Here is a 17,479-nt window from a genome sequence, read left to right as displayed (position 1 = left end):
GACCTCTCACTAATCACTGCACCTCAGTTAGTCCTGACACAGCTCATTATAAAAAGAAATCCTTTATGAGCCAGCTTTCAAATCCAGCCCCACTTTGATTTTCGCGAGAACAAAGATTATACTTCCACATAAAAGCTTCTGATGCACAATTCCGTGAACCGGGGTACGAAAGTAAAAAAAAAAAAAAAGTGCACCCTGTTAATTGTCTGTGGTTGTCAAGGGACCGCAAACTGTATCAAAGATGGGCCTGCAATCTTGGCTTTCATTATGGAGGTCAGAATATTTATTGACTGCTTCTTATTAAAATTTGAGAAGGCCGTCAATCATTTTGGCTGGCCCAGATAGAGGAATCTGGTTGGAAATTCCCCAGCAATCAATCCCATTAAAAAAACAAAAACAGAAACAGCCAACAACTCTGGAGCACACTCCGGAGGGCTCCTCAGCCCCTCTGGCTCCCACCGCTGGGGGCCCCGGCGCCCAGCAGCGGGCTCCAGATGGGACCCCCGAGTCCGAAAGCAAGCAGGCCAGCTAACTGCCCTCTGCTCTTGCCCCTGCTTGTGCTCTTGGCCCTCCGAGCCACCCCGTCCACATTCAGACGACAGCATGGTCCAAAGCAAAGGCATGTGTCGGGACTTACCGGCCATCTGCTGAATGCCACTGAACGCACCCAGGTTGCTGGAGGAGGTGGCCTGCTGCAGAAGCTGTAAGGGAGGGAGAAGCAGACGGTCAGAGCTGAGCCGAGAGGGGACGCAGCAGCCTCCGGAGCAGAGGGGGCCCGGCCCTGTACATTTATGGGGTTGCTTGCTGCCTCCTACTCATGGCCTGAAGGGTCCCCGAGACGGGGCTATAAACCCATACGTATGTCTCATCTCTGTTAATAAACCCAGATGCCGGGGAAACTCGGTAAGGCTGCTGCCTTCAAACCATCAACTCAGTCCCCTGAACGACCAGGTGTTGCATCGGCTGAAACCAACGCGCGCCCGGTGGCCTAGTGGTTACAGCTCGGCTCTGTCCAGCCAGGCCCAGCCCCGGGGTCCCGGCTCGGCCGCCCTCGTCCTCCATGGGAAGCAGGGATTCACGGGCTCCTGGGCCACAGGACGTCATCACGACAGCTACGCTCGGAAACGCGCCTATGCACCGCCGCCCAGGGCCACCTGTGACCACAGGCCCCAGACAGCGGTCGCCCATCTGACGCTGGTCTTCACCTACTATTTGTCAAAACCGAGAAGTAGCCGGTGTGACGTCCCATGACACCGTGCGTTACAGACGCAGTCGGCATCTTTCCAAAAGCAAGTTAACACCCCTGTCTCTGCATTTTTCCCTGGTGCTCTCGAGGACACAGCTCGCCCCCCCCACCAAATCAGTGGGTGCCCCAGAAGGTAAAAAGGCATGTGGCTCCTGTCCTAACATGCGCCTTGGTTTGGACAGTTCAGCGGAATTAGAGGTTAACCCAGATTCACTGAAATTCTCTTCCTGATGATGTAGAGCAGTATGGACACGGTTTGTATGTAGCAGGCAGCACCCAGCTGTCTCCTGCACACGGATGTACACGGATACCAGAGAGCACACACTCCCCAAATTTATTGAGAAGTGTCAGGCTACTGTGTGCTCAGGAGGGACGAGACAAATTCGTGATTTTAAAAATAGCTTTCTGAATTTATTTGGAGCGCTGCAGAACCACATAAAGCTCCTCTGTTCCTTGGGTAAGGGTAGGTTTTTTGTTTTTGTTTTTTTTTGTCCCCCCCCCCAGTTCAATACCAAGAAAAGCCTACAAGTGGAGAAGACTCAAAAATGGGCCTCTAGCCACTGACTTAAAAGCGCCAAGTGGAATGGACTATTAGTGGCTGAGTCTCCCTTACAAGGCTATTTTGGGGATTAACAGTGACAGGTACCAGAAGGATGTCTGTGATGTTTGCTCACCCGTCCCAACTCGCTGGAATGTACTGCCTAGGGATGACCCACAGACTGACTCACACACACACACACACACACACACACACACACAAGAGTGAGGAGGAGGGAGGGGCTGGGGATTAACCATGTTGATCGAGAGAAATCCCTTATTTTGGTTTGATTTCTTGGGTGTCCCATTCTCTCAGGGTTGTAAGCCCTGACCTCCCTTTCCTATTAGGTATGTTTAGAAATGAAAGGAAGTAAAATTAAAGGAGTTTTGAAGCGATCGTGAGGAGCTAGTAATACCTACTGGGGCAGGTGGGAACACCTGGGGTAACCAGAGTCAGAATCCACCCCTCGACACACAAGTAGGGGAAGCCCTAAAGCCCAAGGGCTCTTCAAAGAAATGCACTTCCCACTGAAAGAGGCAGAACGAATGTGGCTGAGAAAGAACGGAACCCAACGGGAGGCGCAAACGTAGCTAAGATCGTACAAAATACGTTTCTATAAAGGAGGTGGAAGTTAATTCTTTTTCAGGGTCCAGAAATAATTTGCAGATGTGGTCAAAGAAGCGTGTGCCAGAGATTTTCTAGCGCCGTGGGGCCCGAGAGGTGGGCCAGAAGACTGGGGACAGGCACAGGTGTCTTGGTTTTTAGAAACGATGGAGCAGGAAGCTGGATTCTTAGAAATTATGAGAAGGCGAGCGTGACATCCGTCTCTGATCCCAGTTCTGGTTCCATAAGGAAACAGATGGGCTGTGAACCGCCGAAAGGGACAAGTTTGGGGCAAGACGAACTACTTTTACGCTCGACTCCCTGCTTGTTTCATCACGTTTTAGCCTGGGAGACCAGGACAGCGCTACGGCAAGGCACATGGAGATTTTCAGCAAGACAGCTGATGACATCTCTCAGGGCGTCTTTGTGGATGTGACCGAGGAAGGGCCAGCAGGCGGCGGGAAAGCCACTCAGGGCTTCTAATGGCTCAGAAGGCGGGAGCTGCGGGGGCCTCCCTCGTCAGGCAAACAGGTATCGCTGCTCTTCCCGCCGGGCCCCCCGGAGCCACAGCCGCACCCAGCACCCTCAGAGCTGCGGGCCCAGGACGGGCCCCCCAGGGGTGGGGATCCCACCCAACTGCCGGCAGCACCGCCCCAGTGAAGCTGGGGGACCTCCCTGGGCCTCCTTCCTCGCTGTCAAAACCAGAGGGAGGCGGTCGTGCAGAACTGCGCAGGCGCCCCACAGAGTGAGGCTAATGGATCCTGCGGTCCCGAGAGGCGCAGTTCAATACAAGGTCAGTGACAGAATTAGGACGGAACACGCAGGCGTGCATGCATGCGCACCCGCACGTGCGCACCCACACATGCACACCTACATGTGCACACCTACATGTGTGCACCCGCAAGGCACACCTACATGTGCACACTCACACATGCACACCTGCATGTGCACAGCCACACATGCACACCTACATGTGCATACCTGCTCAAGCACACCCGCATGTACACATCTGCATGTGCACAGCCGCACATGCACACCTACAAGTGCACACCTGCATGTGCACAGCTACACATGCACACCTGCGTGCGTACAGCCGCACATGCACACCTACACGTGCACACCTGCGTGTGTACAGCCGCACATGCACACTCACATGTGCACACCTGTGTACAGCCACACACGCACACCTACACGTGCACACTCATATGTGCACACCTGCATGTGCACAGGCACACACGCACACCTACACGTGCACGCTCACACATGCACACCTGCACGCACATGCACACCTGCACGCACATGCACGCCTGGAGAGGCTCCCAATATTAAACTGTATTAATCGATGTGAAGTCCGGCCTGTAAGTGGCAGGGCGGAAAGACAGAGGCAGAGCATCACGGTTCCCAGTGGTTCCCGGAAAAATCAGTAAGAACCAGCCCAGCGTGGTGGGTACAGAGGCCCCCCACAGGCTACGTGAGGTCCTGGGAGGGGTCCCCGCTCTGTGCCCTCTTTACAGGTTCCTTGGGGAACTGTTTTAAATCCCCACGTGGACGGAGAGGGCACTGCACAAGGAAGATTGAAGCTTAAGACAAGGAAACGGAAGGGACGGCTTGCCCGAACCGGGTTCTCTGCCCTGACGGAGGCTCTAACGTCCTGGCTCCGAAGAGATGGAGAAACGTGTGATCTCGTCATCGCAGGTGCACGGGGAAGGCCACGGTCACCGAATGGGGTGCCCCCGGGGTAGCGCTGGGGCCCAACAGGCCCGTGCCCCTCTACCACGGGCAGGATCTCTGGATGCCTCCAGAGCAAGGCCTAGGAGCCCAGCCTACACCAGCGCAAGCAAAGGGAGCCGTGCCCCGGGGCCGCCACGGAAGCTCGAGGAACAGGTGCATGGGCGCTCATCTCCCTCAGGTCCCGAGGTCATCTCCCTAAGGTCCTGAGGTGCAGCCTGCCCCACGGGGATGCCCTCCCCCCAGCACCGCCGCGTCCCCAGGAGGGCCCCCCACTCACCGCCAGGTACTGTGGGGTGAGGCCGCCCAGACCCGTCAGGTTCCCCCAGGTGGCAGTGTTGAGCTGTTGCATCTGCTGTGCCAGCTGCTGCTGGAGGCGCCTTTGCTCCTTGTCCTTCTGGGTGTCCGCAAACTTGACTACGATGGGCGAGGAGCAGCCCTGTGGTCAGACACAGCGGAAAGTGAAGAGGGGGTTACCGCCTGGCTGAATGGGCGCATGACACCCCGCACTGGCTCTAGCTCGCTCCACTAGCTCGGAGCACAAGGAACCATCTGGATTTTTTTTTTTTAATCAATGGTTTGATACTGCTTCTTCTTCTCTCATCAGTACCATCAACAGAAAACTCCAGACACTGCCAACTGGTTTCTCTGGGGCTCTGGTGGTGGGCGAAGCCATTTGCTTTCTTGCTCTGAGCATTAAAACTGCCTCTCCTCCTCTCTTCGCGGGTCTTCCTCCGACCTTGCCAGGACCTCCTCAGAGACAAGAGACCTTACGCACATTCTTTAATTAAGCTTCACGGTTCGCTTGTCTGCGAGACAGACTTGTCTGTGTGTCTGCCTGTTTCCGCGGGAGCAGGGGCCCCAGGAGGAGAGGCGCTGCAAGGGGAAGGAGAACAGCCCTCATTCGTGTATTTTATCTTTTCCGATAAACTCTTTCCGATTTTCCGTGATGCATTTTTTTTTTTTTTTGGTGCCCTGGAAGGCAGGAGGCCTCCCGACCCAGCACCAGCAACAACAGGGAGCAGTGGGCTGGCTTGTGGGGTGAGGATGCTGCGGGCAGGGCAGGGGCGGGGGTCCCAGGCTCAGCCCAAGGGGACTGCCCACGTTTGCAGAGAGGACCCTCGCACTCTTCCTTCTTCTCTAACGCACCTACTCTATCCCCACCCTGGGGCCCTGGGCTCGGGGCTCCTGTGCACCACCAGTCTTGGAAGCCTATTCCACGGAAACGAGGCCTGCATCTGCAACAGCTGGAGGCATCTACTTGGCTTCCTTTGTCAACGGGGCTCACCATTCGGGGGGTTCCTTTGCAGTTTTCGTTTCCATGAGAAGGCAACGAGTAGGGGCAGTGAGTGGGTGCATGGCCAAGGGTCATGTGATAGGGCGGATTCATGTCTGAGATGGATAAAATCATTGGGAGAAGAATAAGGGCCTGTGCCACCTCCAGCAGGAAGACTGCCTTCCTTCCTAGAGCCCCTCTGGAACATTCCATACTTGGTAAACCCTCAGCAGAGACACCAGCTCCTCCCTCCCTCCACCCCTCCCTCCCCCTCTCACTAAGGCTTGCCTACCCATCTCATCACCATTAAAGCTGCTAAATTTTGCTGAGGTACAAGGAAGTCCTTCTACCCATGTGATTAAAAAAAAAAAAACCCAAAAACTTTTAAGAAAGCTTAGCATGATAATAGACCCCCCTCTCTCTCTCCTCTCAGAAATTTTATATTCCTACTTAAAGGAGCTCTCTCTTTCTCTTCCCTTTGGGTCATCTTGCTTTCTCTTAAAAACAAACCTGTGTGTATTTTGTTTCTTATCACCTCGGGTAGTTACTGGGGATGTAGCTGTGAATATGTGAGGCTATGGTGTATGTTATGACCAAAAAAAAAAAAAAAGTGAGAAAAATGAGGTAGATGTTTCAGTTTGAACTTCCAGCATATCAGTCTTCAGCTCTGGTAGCCACGGCCACGGGACACAACGTTAAATGTCAGTCAACCGCATGAAAATAATATTTCCACCATTTAAAAAAAATTCTATACTTCATTTTTCTTCTTCTGCTCCAGAGTTCAGCCCTTCGTTGCTTTAAAGAGAGCAAAATACTCCGAAGATGGAAATGATACAGAGGGAAGGTTGCGTATGCAAAGGGTTGTTATCGTTGTATCAAATTTGTTCCATAACAAATCATAGCATCTCCTCCTAACAGTACGTTTACTGTTTGTTTTCTTCCTTAAATACCAAAAAAACATAAAACAATGACCAAAAAAAGATACCGAAGCAAAAAATTAGGCCCCAAAATAACTTGTTCAAACCATAAAAAAGGAAAAACAGAGTGGGCACAGATTAGAAGGAAAATGGAAAAATAGAAGGTATTATATAAAAATTCATTATTTTTAAGGAAATGTTCTTTTAAACTTTAACGTTCAAGTCATTTGGAATTCAAATTCTTTAGATAATACATCTTGGTTAAAGATGTGAGCCAGAGTCCTGAAAATAACAAAATTAGTTAAAAAAAAAAAAAAAAACAACCCAGCAAACTTTAGTTGTACAACTGTAATGTGACGGGCATGATATACAGTCTTCCATTTAAATGTCAGTATTTTTAAAAATCTAACAAGAAATTTAAGTGTCTGAGGGCCCCTCTGTCCTCATGAGCATGGGTGTCCAGATTTCAAAACAAGTGCACCAGATTTGACTTTTTAATAATAGAGATATCAATACCAAAGGATCAAGGATTTCTTAAGAATGAATATGCCTCATTCTCTATAGCGGATTCTTTTTCATCCTGAGCCTATTCTTCTTTGGTTCTGGTTCATACCCAGGTCTGCGCTATGTTCCCGAGCTCTCTCCCCGTAGGAACACAGGAGAACACAGACCAGCATCCTCTGCGGCTTTACTCAGGGGGTCCCTGATGAAGGAATGGGAGTTAGAGCTGAAAGAATTTAGGTTAAAAAAAATCATCTAAGGTACAAATCACTAAATCACAGGAAATAAAAAATGATTAAGAATGAAACACGTGTATGGAGGATAATAAATACAGGTGAAAACTTGTTTTCTTCCCTAACAGTACTTTCATTTTTTTTTTAAATCTCCACACTGAAAGGCAGCTGGGAATCAGACTGATCCCCAATAGTGGAGCAGCCGGAGAGAAGGCAGGGGACACACAGAGCATCAACGTGTGACTGCATGTTGTACAAGACTGGATCCCTAGGTATTTCAATTCCTGCTAATTATCTCCTATCGTGGCCGCTTTCCACCTGAGCTTGCCTTCAGGTAGGGGGGTGTGAGTGTCTTAAAAATGCATTGCACTGAAAGGAAAACACAGTGATTATATAAGATATGTTAGGAATATCAAAGTCAAAATGAAGCTCGAAAAAGACAATTAGGCTTTGCAATGCTGGTATCAAAACTCAGAAAAGTACAGTAAACACTTAATGACAAGGCCATGCACACTCCTTGCCCCCTTGTCCGCCCACCTTCCGGCTCACTGTAAAAAAAAAAAAAAGTCGCCCACAGAACATGACGCGGAATGATCACTTAGCTCCCAGCGTGCTTTGGGAGATGCAGCATTGCAAAAAAACAAACAAACAAATGAAAAAAAAAAAAAATCACCCTCCACCTCCCACCTCGCTCAAAAAAAAAAAAAAAAAGGAGGTAAAAAAGCGCAAACAATCCATAAAGAAATTTTTGCACATTAAATAAAATTGAGAATATTTTGCTTTTCGGAAGATGAAAACGTAACTTCAGGTAACACCACAGGGCCACTTTCCAGAAAAGATCACCCATACACAGAGGTACAGTATACAGAGTACAGCAGAACATGCACTCCCAAATGGATCTATCAGACAATACAGAGTAAGTAACAGCATATCACTCTTGGAATGCTTTTGTGCAAAATTCTGAAAGGCCAGACCCAAATCACAGACTAGAAGTACAGAGCCATCTATCTACACATGTGGGCGAACACCCACCAGTGTATAGATCTTCCCCCAAAGCCACTATCTCTCATTTAGGAGACCAAATTTGAGCCTTTATGTTTCTTTTATTGGGAGGTTTTTTTTTTTTAATGCAAAAAGATGAATCTGGTTTTTCCAGGGATTTTCATGCGTTGTAACGTTTTCACGGGTTAAACAATGTAGGAGAAGTATTAATTTTCTCCCGACATTCTTGATGCAAAAGCACAATTTTGTTTGGACTAAAGAGAACTTGACCCCACATTTAAGAAAAAAAAAAAAAAGGAAAAGGAAAAAGGGGGGGAAAAAAGAACCCTGTGATTGGCACAGGGCAGGCCGCAATTTGGAGCGAGGGCTGTGAAGGCTGACTCCATACCAACCCTGGACCAGGAACGGACTGGATCCTTTAGAGGTCGAGAATGGGTCTTGGTTTAAATTGCACCGTGACGCTACGTTGCAGGGCCTGGGCCACTACAATAAAAGGCTCAAAAAATAATGTACAGCAAGTGGAAGGTTTTACTAAATGCATTTCAAGTCATTAGGGGAAAAATTCAGAGAGAGAGAGAGAGAGAGAGTGAGAGAGTGAGAGAGAGAGAGAAGATGAATATGAATGAATGGAAGAGATGGTGAAAGTGTCAATCTGTGATTGTCATGTAAACAATCCGCACAGGAGAGAGCGGCTTTACCATTCCCCATCATTTGCACAAAGAAAACAAAGAAAGGGCAGATGATACAGTACCTCCATGGTCTGAGACTGATGCATGGCTTTGATTGCATTCTGTGCCATTGCCCTTGTAGAAAATGTGACAAACGCACAGCCTGTGGGAAACAAGGGGACAGGGAGCAGGAAAGACAAAAAACAACAAGACAAAAGGGTTGGACGCTTGTTAAACCAACACAGTCTACGAGAACTGCCACAGGACGACACCGTTCTCAGTAGTACATAAAAATCAACAACTTCTCTCTCGGTTTTTATCTTAGTTTGCTTTTTATTCACAGTGCTGACTTGCTAATCTGACCAAAGCAGAAAGATTTATTTATTGACTGGTTTATTTATTTATTTATTTTTTTTAAATGGAGACGAGGGGAAAGTAGTTGGGCACTTTTTTTTTTTTTTAAGCCACAGGGAAGGGGAGGGTGCTTTGAAATTAGCAAGATCCTTTTTTTGCATTTTCTAAAATAAAAAGTTGTAATTTTACATTTTCTCCTTGGCTGATTATCTTGACTTGTAGGGCATCCACACATTCGAGGCTTTGGATTTCAAATTTTCGAGTTGATTTCTAAGCAGCAGATAATGCAATCCTCACGCCGGAGGGCGAATTAGCAAATAAATTCCAAAGGCTCGAAATGTCAGCAAATAAATATCTCTGGTCTCTTCTGGGCCGTTAAAACATATATATGCATACGTATACACTGATGCGACTCCAATGCAAAGAAATATACCACATCCTGCAGGAACTATTTGGTTGTTATTAATCACGCACAAGAACAAATGCTCTATCACTCTGAGAATATTCAATAGTGCTTATCAGGTAAAACTTTAGAAAATCTGCATTAGATTTCTTAGCCGTCTGAAATCTCTATGACTTTTCAGAGTTGTGATTTCAGATATGCATCAGAGATCTGACCTAAAGTCTAACATACACAAGACAATGTACAGTTCTCTGAATGTTTCCTGTGAGACCCATTGAACTTTCCACGGCTCTTTATTTCTCGTGCGGTAAAATAAGCAGCGTCTACAGTGCCTGCTTCTGTTCCTTGAGGCAGTACTGGCCACCGTACAGGTCACTGCTCCAACTACATGGCTCATTGCCCTTTTCACTAATAAAAACACTGCCTTCAGAAATTTACATTTTATTCATCATGCACCCTTGGGCTTCGTAGAGAAAAAGACTGTGAAATTAATACAGATTCAGGCTGATTTTATAATAATACCACGGCACACTAAAAGCTAAAGCAATGCAGACTTATTTCACTTATGATCTCTAATGACTTTAAAAGTGCATTGATTTTCAGCTTCTTTAGCTTTGCACAGTTTGAACTTAGGTAACAGAGAATAATTTAGTGTTCCACTCAATTTCTTCAAAACATTATTATTATTACTACTTAAAAGATTTCCAAATGAAGCAGATCTAAACACTGAGAGGCAGAAGCCTGTTGTCCTCTCAGAGTGAACGCATGGAAGTGGAATTCTGGTATCCACAGTGCGAGATTATTGCCCCTGTGGCCAGTAAGCCAAATAGAATGTTCTACATCCGGGGGGGGGAAAAAAAGAAAGAAAGAAAAAGAAAGAAAGAAAAAAAAAAAAACCCAGCAGATTGTTTGGTTTCTGTAAATCAATTTGTGAGTCATAAAGTATATTTTCTTCGTTTGCTCTGCATGTGTACCTGGTGAGATTATCAAGTCAATACTGTATTAGCACCTTTTAATCAAACAGCAATAAGAGAAAGTAGCACCTGCCCATTATCCCCAAAGCACAAAAACATCCAGTCATGAAAATAAGTCAATGCATTTTTTTTTTGCATCATGCTGTAATTTTTAATACAACAAAACTCTCAGTAGGTGGGAGAGTCATCCCTCATTCACCTCCCGGGTGAGCTGGCCTTACAAAGCCTGAAGTCTAGCTTGCTATGAATGCCGAGATGTTTCATATACTTCTCTGACATTATAGCAGCTAGCGGAGCTTACTATTTAAACACACTTGTCTGTACCTCCACTGGCTGTAGCTTCTGTCATCAGTGAAAGCGATCTGGAGCCTTCTCTGAGGCATCTAGAAGATGTGTGTAATAGTGTGAAACAGATGACAGTACATCTACTGGCTTCCATATTGCGACTCAGTGCTACAATTAGAGAGCCCCAAAGTCACCATCCGTCTCAAAATGGTGCCCCTTCAAAAACACTGTGGTTATCACCGACATGATCAGCGGAGGAAGTAGCACTAAGATTTCTCTTCTTGCATTTCTTGAGACTGCAATGGAATTATCTGCTTTTGCAAATAATCTGATGGAGATCTATTTGACATCATGTGAAGCCTGGCCTAACTCTGCTTTTAATACCCGAAACTGTTTCATTCACTTTATTTGCTCTAATTATCCAGGAACATGTGCCAAACAGTTTTCCAAATGGAGGTTAAGAATGCATTAAAAAAAAAAAACACATGTAAAATGTCAACAGAAATCAATAAGGCACAGTTTATGCATTTATCACAATTTCAGAACAAGCAGAACTTTTTGAGTAACTTAGTGAGAAAGATACAGCAATTAGCAGGTCTCAGAAGTATTAGCAACAGAACAATAAAATTTCATCTCTATAAACTCGAACCATTGCTCTTTCCTCTCTGAAACCTGCAATTAAAAGCTCGACTGATGCTTCTAATTATACAACCGTTACTGCATCCAAAAAAAAAAAATGATCTGACAAATCTGATGACTCCTTTAACCTTTTTACTCTATTGGCAGTGGTGCAGTAAGAGGGAACCTGTCTCCTTAGGGGCTCTGTCAAGTTCGGGGCTATGCGCTGTGTTCAATTACCTAAGAACGAAAATTACTGCCATTTGTAAAGGGAGAGCACACGTTGAAGACCTCCCTCTCTACACCAGAACTTCTGGATGAAGTTCTGCAACTTCAGAACCAAATGGAAGCTTGTTAACCTTTGTAATTTCTGCTCTAGTCCTATGGCTAGGTTTTAAATTTCTTTCCCACGGCACTGAAAACATGGTGGTGGCTTCAGGATTAGGCCTCAAAATGCTTTTCACTAATAGAGGGTCACATAAGCTTCTTCCACCAAGACTGGCTTCCAGCTTCTTCTATAAGCCAAGGAACTGACTTTCCATTGGGCAAAAATAACTTAGGTCAATTGGCCCTTCCTACTAAAAATGAGCTTCTGGGTGCAGTGGGGTCCACTGGGTCTTGACAGGGTAACTGCTCTGACGGCCTTGTAGGTCCAGCCCTCCTCTATTCTAGATTATTGGATGTACTGTCTCAGGAGTCAGTTCTCTGACTACTGATTAAAACATAGGAGAAACCAGAATGGGGGGAAAAAGATGACATGTACCAAGAAATGAAGCTTTTCTTCTTCTTCTTCTTCTTTTTTTTTTTTTTTTTTTGGTTAGTTAAGATAGCCTGTATCTTATTGTCTTGAAACCTCTCTAAATACATAATAGCTGAAAAAAAAATAAGAAAAAATTCATCCTTGACTGTGGCCACCCTGTATTTTACCTTACAATTACTTATTGTCTCTACTTTCAGAATGTCAGAGATGGCTCACAGAAATGAAAGGGGCTGCACTCCTCCCGGTTTGGTGGGGCTGCCTTCTTGCTGCTAAAACAGATAAATGATTGACTGGGGAAAGGTTTCTCCAAGTAATTTCCTCCTACAGACGGGATCTAAGGAACGCACGTGGCCCTGTCACAGAGAAGATTCTGGAACACATCTATTACGCTTGTCATCTCAACTGAAAAGCTATCTTCACTCAGGTGTTCTACTTATTTTCTCAGTTGCAAGAGAATTTTGAGAGAACTAGATGAATTCTTGGTCTGCACCAGAGAGAGAGAGAGAGAGAGAGAGAGAGAGAGAGAGAGAAGGAAGAAAGGAAGGAGCACAGGCACTTTCAAAAGGTACAATGTCAGGGCCTCTTGCTTTTATGCTTCTTCTTTGAAAGAGAAGCAGCAGTCTGCTATATTTCAACTGAGGGAAGCGTACTTAAAATAACTTGTGTGGCACGAAGCAGCTTTTGGCCTATGGAAAACTTGTTTATAAATTCCCATTCGGCCAAAGAGAGTTCTTAATGCAGCCGATTTTCCTCCCTGTATCTTTTTAGTGGAGGCAGAGTGTATTAAACATATGCTCTCCGTAGAACACGAGAGCGTCACAACTAGTACTGGGGTGCACCACGCCCAGGGGTGGCTTCGTTTCTCTAGAACTGGTGTGGAGGGATTGCTCCTTAATGGCACCTCAGGCTGAGTGCAGAGCAGGACTTACTAGTTTGCCAAATCTCAGCCCCGAGGGGAGGTTCAGGGACTGTACGGAGAACCAGATAACAAAATGCAGTACCTGACCCAGGGGTATTTGATACGAGTTTCCGCACATGCTTAGATATCACGTGCGCGAGCCTAAGCTGTCGTGATCCAAACTGAGTCCACCGTGCGTACCTGTTTTAAAAGTCAAAAGCCCTATCCTAATATTCTGATCAGATATAATGGAAACAAATGAGGATTTAGTGGCTAAGTCCAGTCTGTGCTCGCCAACATCCCTGAGAATATTGCCAATTTCATTTGTCAAGGGTTTTGGCAGGAGAATGTTGGAACACCATAAACACAGCTGGAATATTCTTAAACAAGCAGAAAGTTACCTTACATGGCAGTAAAGATCTGACTACACTTTGTGGGAAAGAAAAATGAGATAAACTCTTTCATTGTCTCCGAGTCACAGATATTCGTTGCCATGGTGCAGAAAACCCTGTGGACTGTACCCAAACAGTCCATTCTGACGGTGGGATTATGGGTAAGTGAGAACATGTGTATTTTAGGAAATCAACAGGCTAAAGGGACACTGACGAATGCACTGGCTTGGAGGACTCCAGCTTTGATTTTGAGAGCAAACATCTCATTTGACTTCCTGTGCGTGGACGTGTGGTATGCCGCTTACTTTCTCAAAACAGGTCGGCAGGCCTGGGAGGCTGACCTGCTACTGCAGAAGATCTGAGTATTAGGGAGGGGCTTGAAAATATCTCAAACCAGGTTTTCCAAGTTAGAAAAGATGGTTACTGCCCCCCCCCCCCAAGGGAAAATGCACGTTGGGATGCGGGCATATGGTGAAAAGAGAGAGTCAGACTCCTGATATTTGCTGAGTGCTGGTTTCAACGTGCTTAGTAGATGCTAGGTGCTGTCCATGTACAGTTGTGACAACTCCTGGGCGGGGCGGGGGCAGGGGGGCGAGGTCCTGATCTGGAACCTGGCATGGATCTGGGTGCTGGGGAGTAACTGTCGGGGCTTCTTTGCAAATAGTCTTTCTTGTCAATATGGAGATGAGGATTTCTGTTTTCAAGATTCTAACCCAAAGTACAGAGCTGTGGGTCCTGGCAGCCCACTCCCCCGAATCAGTGCGGGGACCCTGATTCTAGAAGCCCGGAGAGACCTCAGCTTCGCACCTGGCAGGGAGGAAAGTGAAGCTACCGAGGTGGTCAGAGAAGAAATGACCCGAGACACCTGTGGGGGAGCCAGCGCCCCTGCCTGCCTCTTCGGTCTTCATTCTTGTAGCTGAACCGGGCAAAGGCAAAGCCAGAAAAGCGAACCACTTTTCTGTCCCTCTGCCTCATGATCACATGGTTTGGTTCAAAAACTTTTTTATTTAGACTAGTTTAGACTCGGTTTAGTAGGACAAGGGGCTTTTCATTCTCAGGGCGACCAACCTTTCCTTTCACTCGGTTTTTATGTATTTGTTTACGTCTTAAACGGCTGAGCCAGCAAGAGGCATCGGAGACCAGAAATGCTGAGCACCCTTTATCTGCACAGCCACTAATGGGAGACACTTATTAATATTTGATTGAAAACTGCAATTCTTTAATGGAAGCAAAATAGTAGCATGGGGGAGAATTGTTCTTTTAACAAATACACTGATTCAGGAGCAGTCCCCTGTACCCAGGCGTCCCTGGGTCTCACTAATTGAAAAACCTACCAGCGTCTGGCTTTATATTTCAGAACAAATGGTTATAAATGAGTATTTTTCTTTTTTTGCCATGGGGAATTCTCATCAGTTCACCAGAAATTACTTTTCTGTTAAGAAGAAAGAAGAAGAAGGAGGCAAAAAAAAAAGGGGGGGGGCAGGGAGGAGTGCAGTGTACTCCTCTTTACTGCACGTGCAGGAAGCAGGGAGGAGCGGGCTGCCCTAACTGGCGTCCTAACTGGCGTCCTAACCGGCGTCCGCGTGGAGCTCTGTGGCCCAGGCCCTGCGGCAGCGCAGGCAGGTCAGGTCGAGGCCTCTCGGCCACTACCGCATCCTGCTCTGTCCTGCGAGAAGCTGGGGGAGAAGCTGGGGCTGCTTTAAGGTCTTCTCTGTGGGAGTAACTTAGGGGCGCTCGGGGAGCACTAGGCACCGTGGGCCCCGAGGCCGCCAGAGGAAGGGCACGGAGCACCGGCCGGGTGGATGGAGAGCACGGGTGGGGGTCCCCCCAGCCGCGGGATGCTCACCCAGGAGACCTCCCACGGCAGGCGCCCCAGTAAGGGAGCGGGGCAGGCACTGTGACTGCTGCTCTTGGGGGGGGGGCGAGATGGGACAGGGATGGGACAGTGGGCTGGCGGTGGTCACAGCTCATGTCTGGAGTTCTGGGCCGGGATCTCAGGCCCACGGGGCTCTCACCACTAGAAAATCCCCCTGTGGCTAGTCGGGGGCCCTCCTCTCTGCTGGTTCTCCACGTCCTGGGCCTTGGCGACTGGGAACCTGCGAGCTTGGGGCTGTGGCTGGGAGGAAGAGGGGAGCCCGCGGGCGCTGGTCGCTGCGCTGGCAGGGACAGGGACCGCAACAGTCCCGCTCGAGGGTCCCGCACCTTTTTCTCTTCATCCAGCCACGCTGCCTCTTCCCACGGGGATCTTGCTCCCACCCCCCCCCCCACGGCTGCCCCGGGCAAGCAGAGTCAGATGACCCAGCGTGACTGGCAGTCCTCAGGGAGTGAACGAGCCGGGGTGGCACTGGGTGGGGGGGAGTGGGCGCCAGGACGGAGGTCCCAGCATCATCCTGCCCCTGGGGCCATGTGGCCTCCAGCCTGGGGGGCTGCTGTGGTTGACGCTGGTAACGGCGTGGGCCGTAAGCTACGGGTCTGCCCGAGGCCCTGGGCCTGCAGATGGGGGCCACACTCAGAGCGATCTTGGTCAGCTTTCGGGGAGGCCTGCCTGTCGGGGACCCCTCGAGCTGTCACGCCCATTCCATGCCTCCCTCCTTTTAAAACCACCTTTGGAAGAAAACACGGGGACTGCAGGCAGGAAGCTTTTTCCACCTCCTTCTACTGTTCCCCTCGATTGCCTCTGTTTCGGGGGCCCCGGAGGTGGCTGTAGGCGGAAAACCTTTGTTCTCCACGCCTTCGATTCTAGCAGCTGACAGCGTCAAGTTTCGCGTCTCAAAGTGGAAAGAACAAATGCTCTTCCTCACGTGGCACTGAGTTTAGCTAAAATGAGGGACACGGGTGTGAAGGAGTGCTTTGAGACGTAAGGCCCAACTTTTTCTTTCAGCAGGTGGTTCGAGACGGCAGTGCTGTCCCAGAACCAGAGACTGGGAATGAAGAGAAGTTTCTAATTAGCCCCGTGGAAACTGCATCGAGAAGTATCCTTGATAGAATGAGAGCCTCTCTGTGGTGCAAACATATGGGTTGCTTAGGAGAAGTGAACAGTGACGTTTTATATGTACACCCTGACTCCAGCCTGCTGGGCGGTCTCAGGAAACATGGTCTGATGAGGGGGGACACTCTGCGACAGCGCTTAGGAGTGGGTTAGCCAAGGATCTGCTGTGCAAGGAGGGCCAGACGTGGAAAGGGACGTTATTTCCAGCTGCCTTGGGTAGCTGCTTGCAGACACACTGGTCTTCCTCAGGGCTCGAAGCCCCCATCTCTGCTTCCATCACGGCGACAAAGAGGAGCCTACTATCTCCTGGACCAAGTCATCTGTCTGCCACATAATGGAATTTCCTGTGCTCAGGCCTCCCAGGAGTTTTGCTCTTGGAAATAAAACCCTCACATCCCAGGACAGGTCCAGCTACCCTGAGTCCCTAAGCTGTTCTGAGCTACGTGGGGACACTGACGTTCTTCCTTGGTTTATGTCACTGTCAAGGGGCCCATCCCCTTCCCATGGCTCTCGGGCAGAGGCAGGAAGCCAGAGACTAAGATGAAAACAACAAATATTCTCTTTCCTCCTCCACATCTCTCCTTCACCCCCAGAATGTACTTCAATTTGAGATCGAAAGGGATGTATAACGACAGGGCGGCCTGTCGGCGTTCCCGCTGGCCGGGAGAGCCTGAGCTAATATGTTGGCTCTAAGACCTTCTCGACCTGAGAAATTCAAGGTGATCACTTCAGCTACGGTGAAAAGTTCACGCTGAAAAACGTGATCACACAAGACGCATTACAGGGTGACCTCTTGCTGCGTGCGGTGGCTACATCTACCTTGATTGTGACACACAGTTCCAATTAGCACTTAAGGAAAGAGACTTTATAGACAGTACACTCACCTCGACTCAGCCCGTCGGGTCCCCGGAGGATCCGACATTCTTCTATCTGGCCAAATGGAGAAAACATCACCCTGATATCATTCTCATTACATTTCTTCGAAACCATTCCTATGAATAATTTTCGGTCTTCCACAGCTAGGAGATAAAAATAATGAATGAGCAAAGGCCATTCCCCCCCCCCCTTTTTTTTCTTGTAATTAATGCTTCATT

At 48.2% G+C, this 17,479-nt stretch overlaps 1 protein-coding gene across 11 annotated transcripts in view; it reads right to left on the bottom strand.

Moving 5' to 3' along the window:
* Positions 1-17,479, bottom strand: part of CELF2 (CUGBP Elav-like family member 2) — an 812,543-nt gene that overhangs the window by 55,451 nt on the left and 739,613 nt on the right. For 10 of the 11 annotated variants that reach the window (XM_055331578.1, XM_055331570.1, XM_055331569.1 and 7 more), the window contains 4 exons: positions 17,270-17,404; positions 8,796-8,875; positions 4,396-4,554; positions 638-701 (listed from right to left, as the gene is read on the bottom strand). In XM_055331578.1, the coding sequence (XP_055187553.1) occupies positions 638-701; positions 4,396-4,554; positions 8,796-8,875; positions 17,270-17,404 (438 nt within the window). Of the gene's footprint in view, positions 1-637; positions 702-4,395; positions 4,555-8,795; positions 8,876-17,269; positions 17,405-17,479 lie in introns of those variants that run through there. The other variant, XM_055331579.1, reaches the window with a different exon arrangement.

The sequence above is a fragment of the Nyctereutes procyonoides genome, unplaced genomic scaffold (assembly GCF_905146905.1).
Source record: "Nyctereutes procyonoides isolate TBG_1078 unplaced genomic scaffold, NYPRO_anot_genome, whole genome shotgun sequence".
In the NCBI taxonomy this organism is placed as follows: Eukaryota; Metazoa; Chordata; class Mammalia; order Carnivora; family Canidae; genus Nyctereutes; species Nyctereutes procyonoides.
This window is presented reverse-complemented; position numbering and strand designations above follow the sequence as displayed.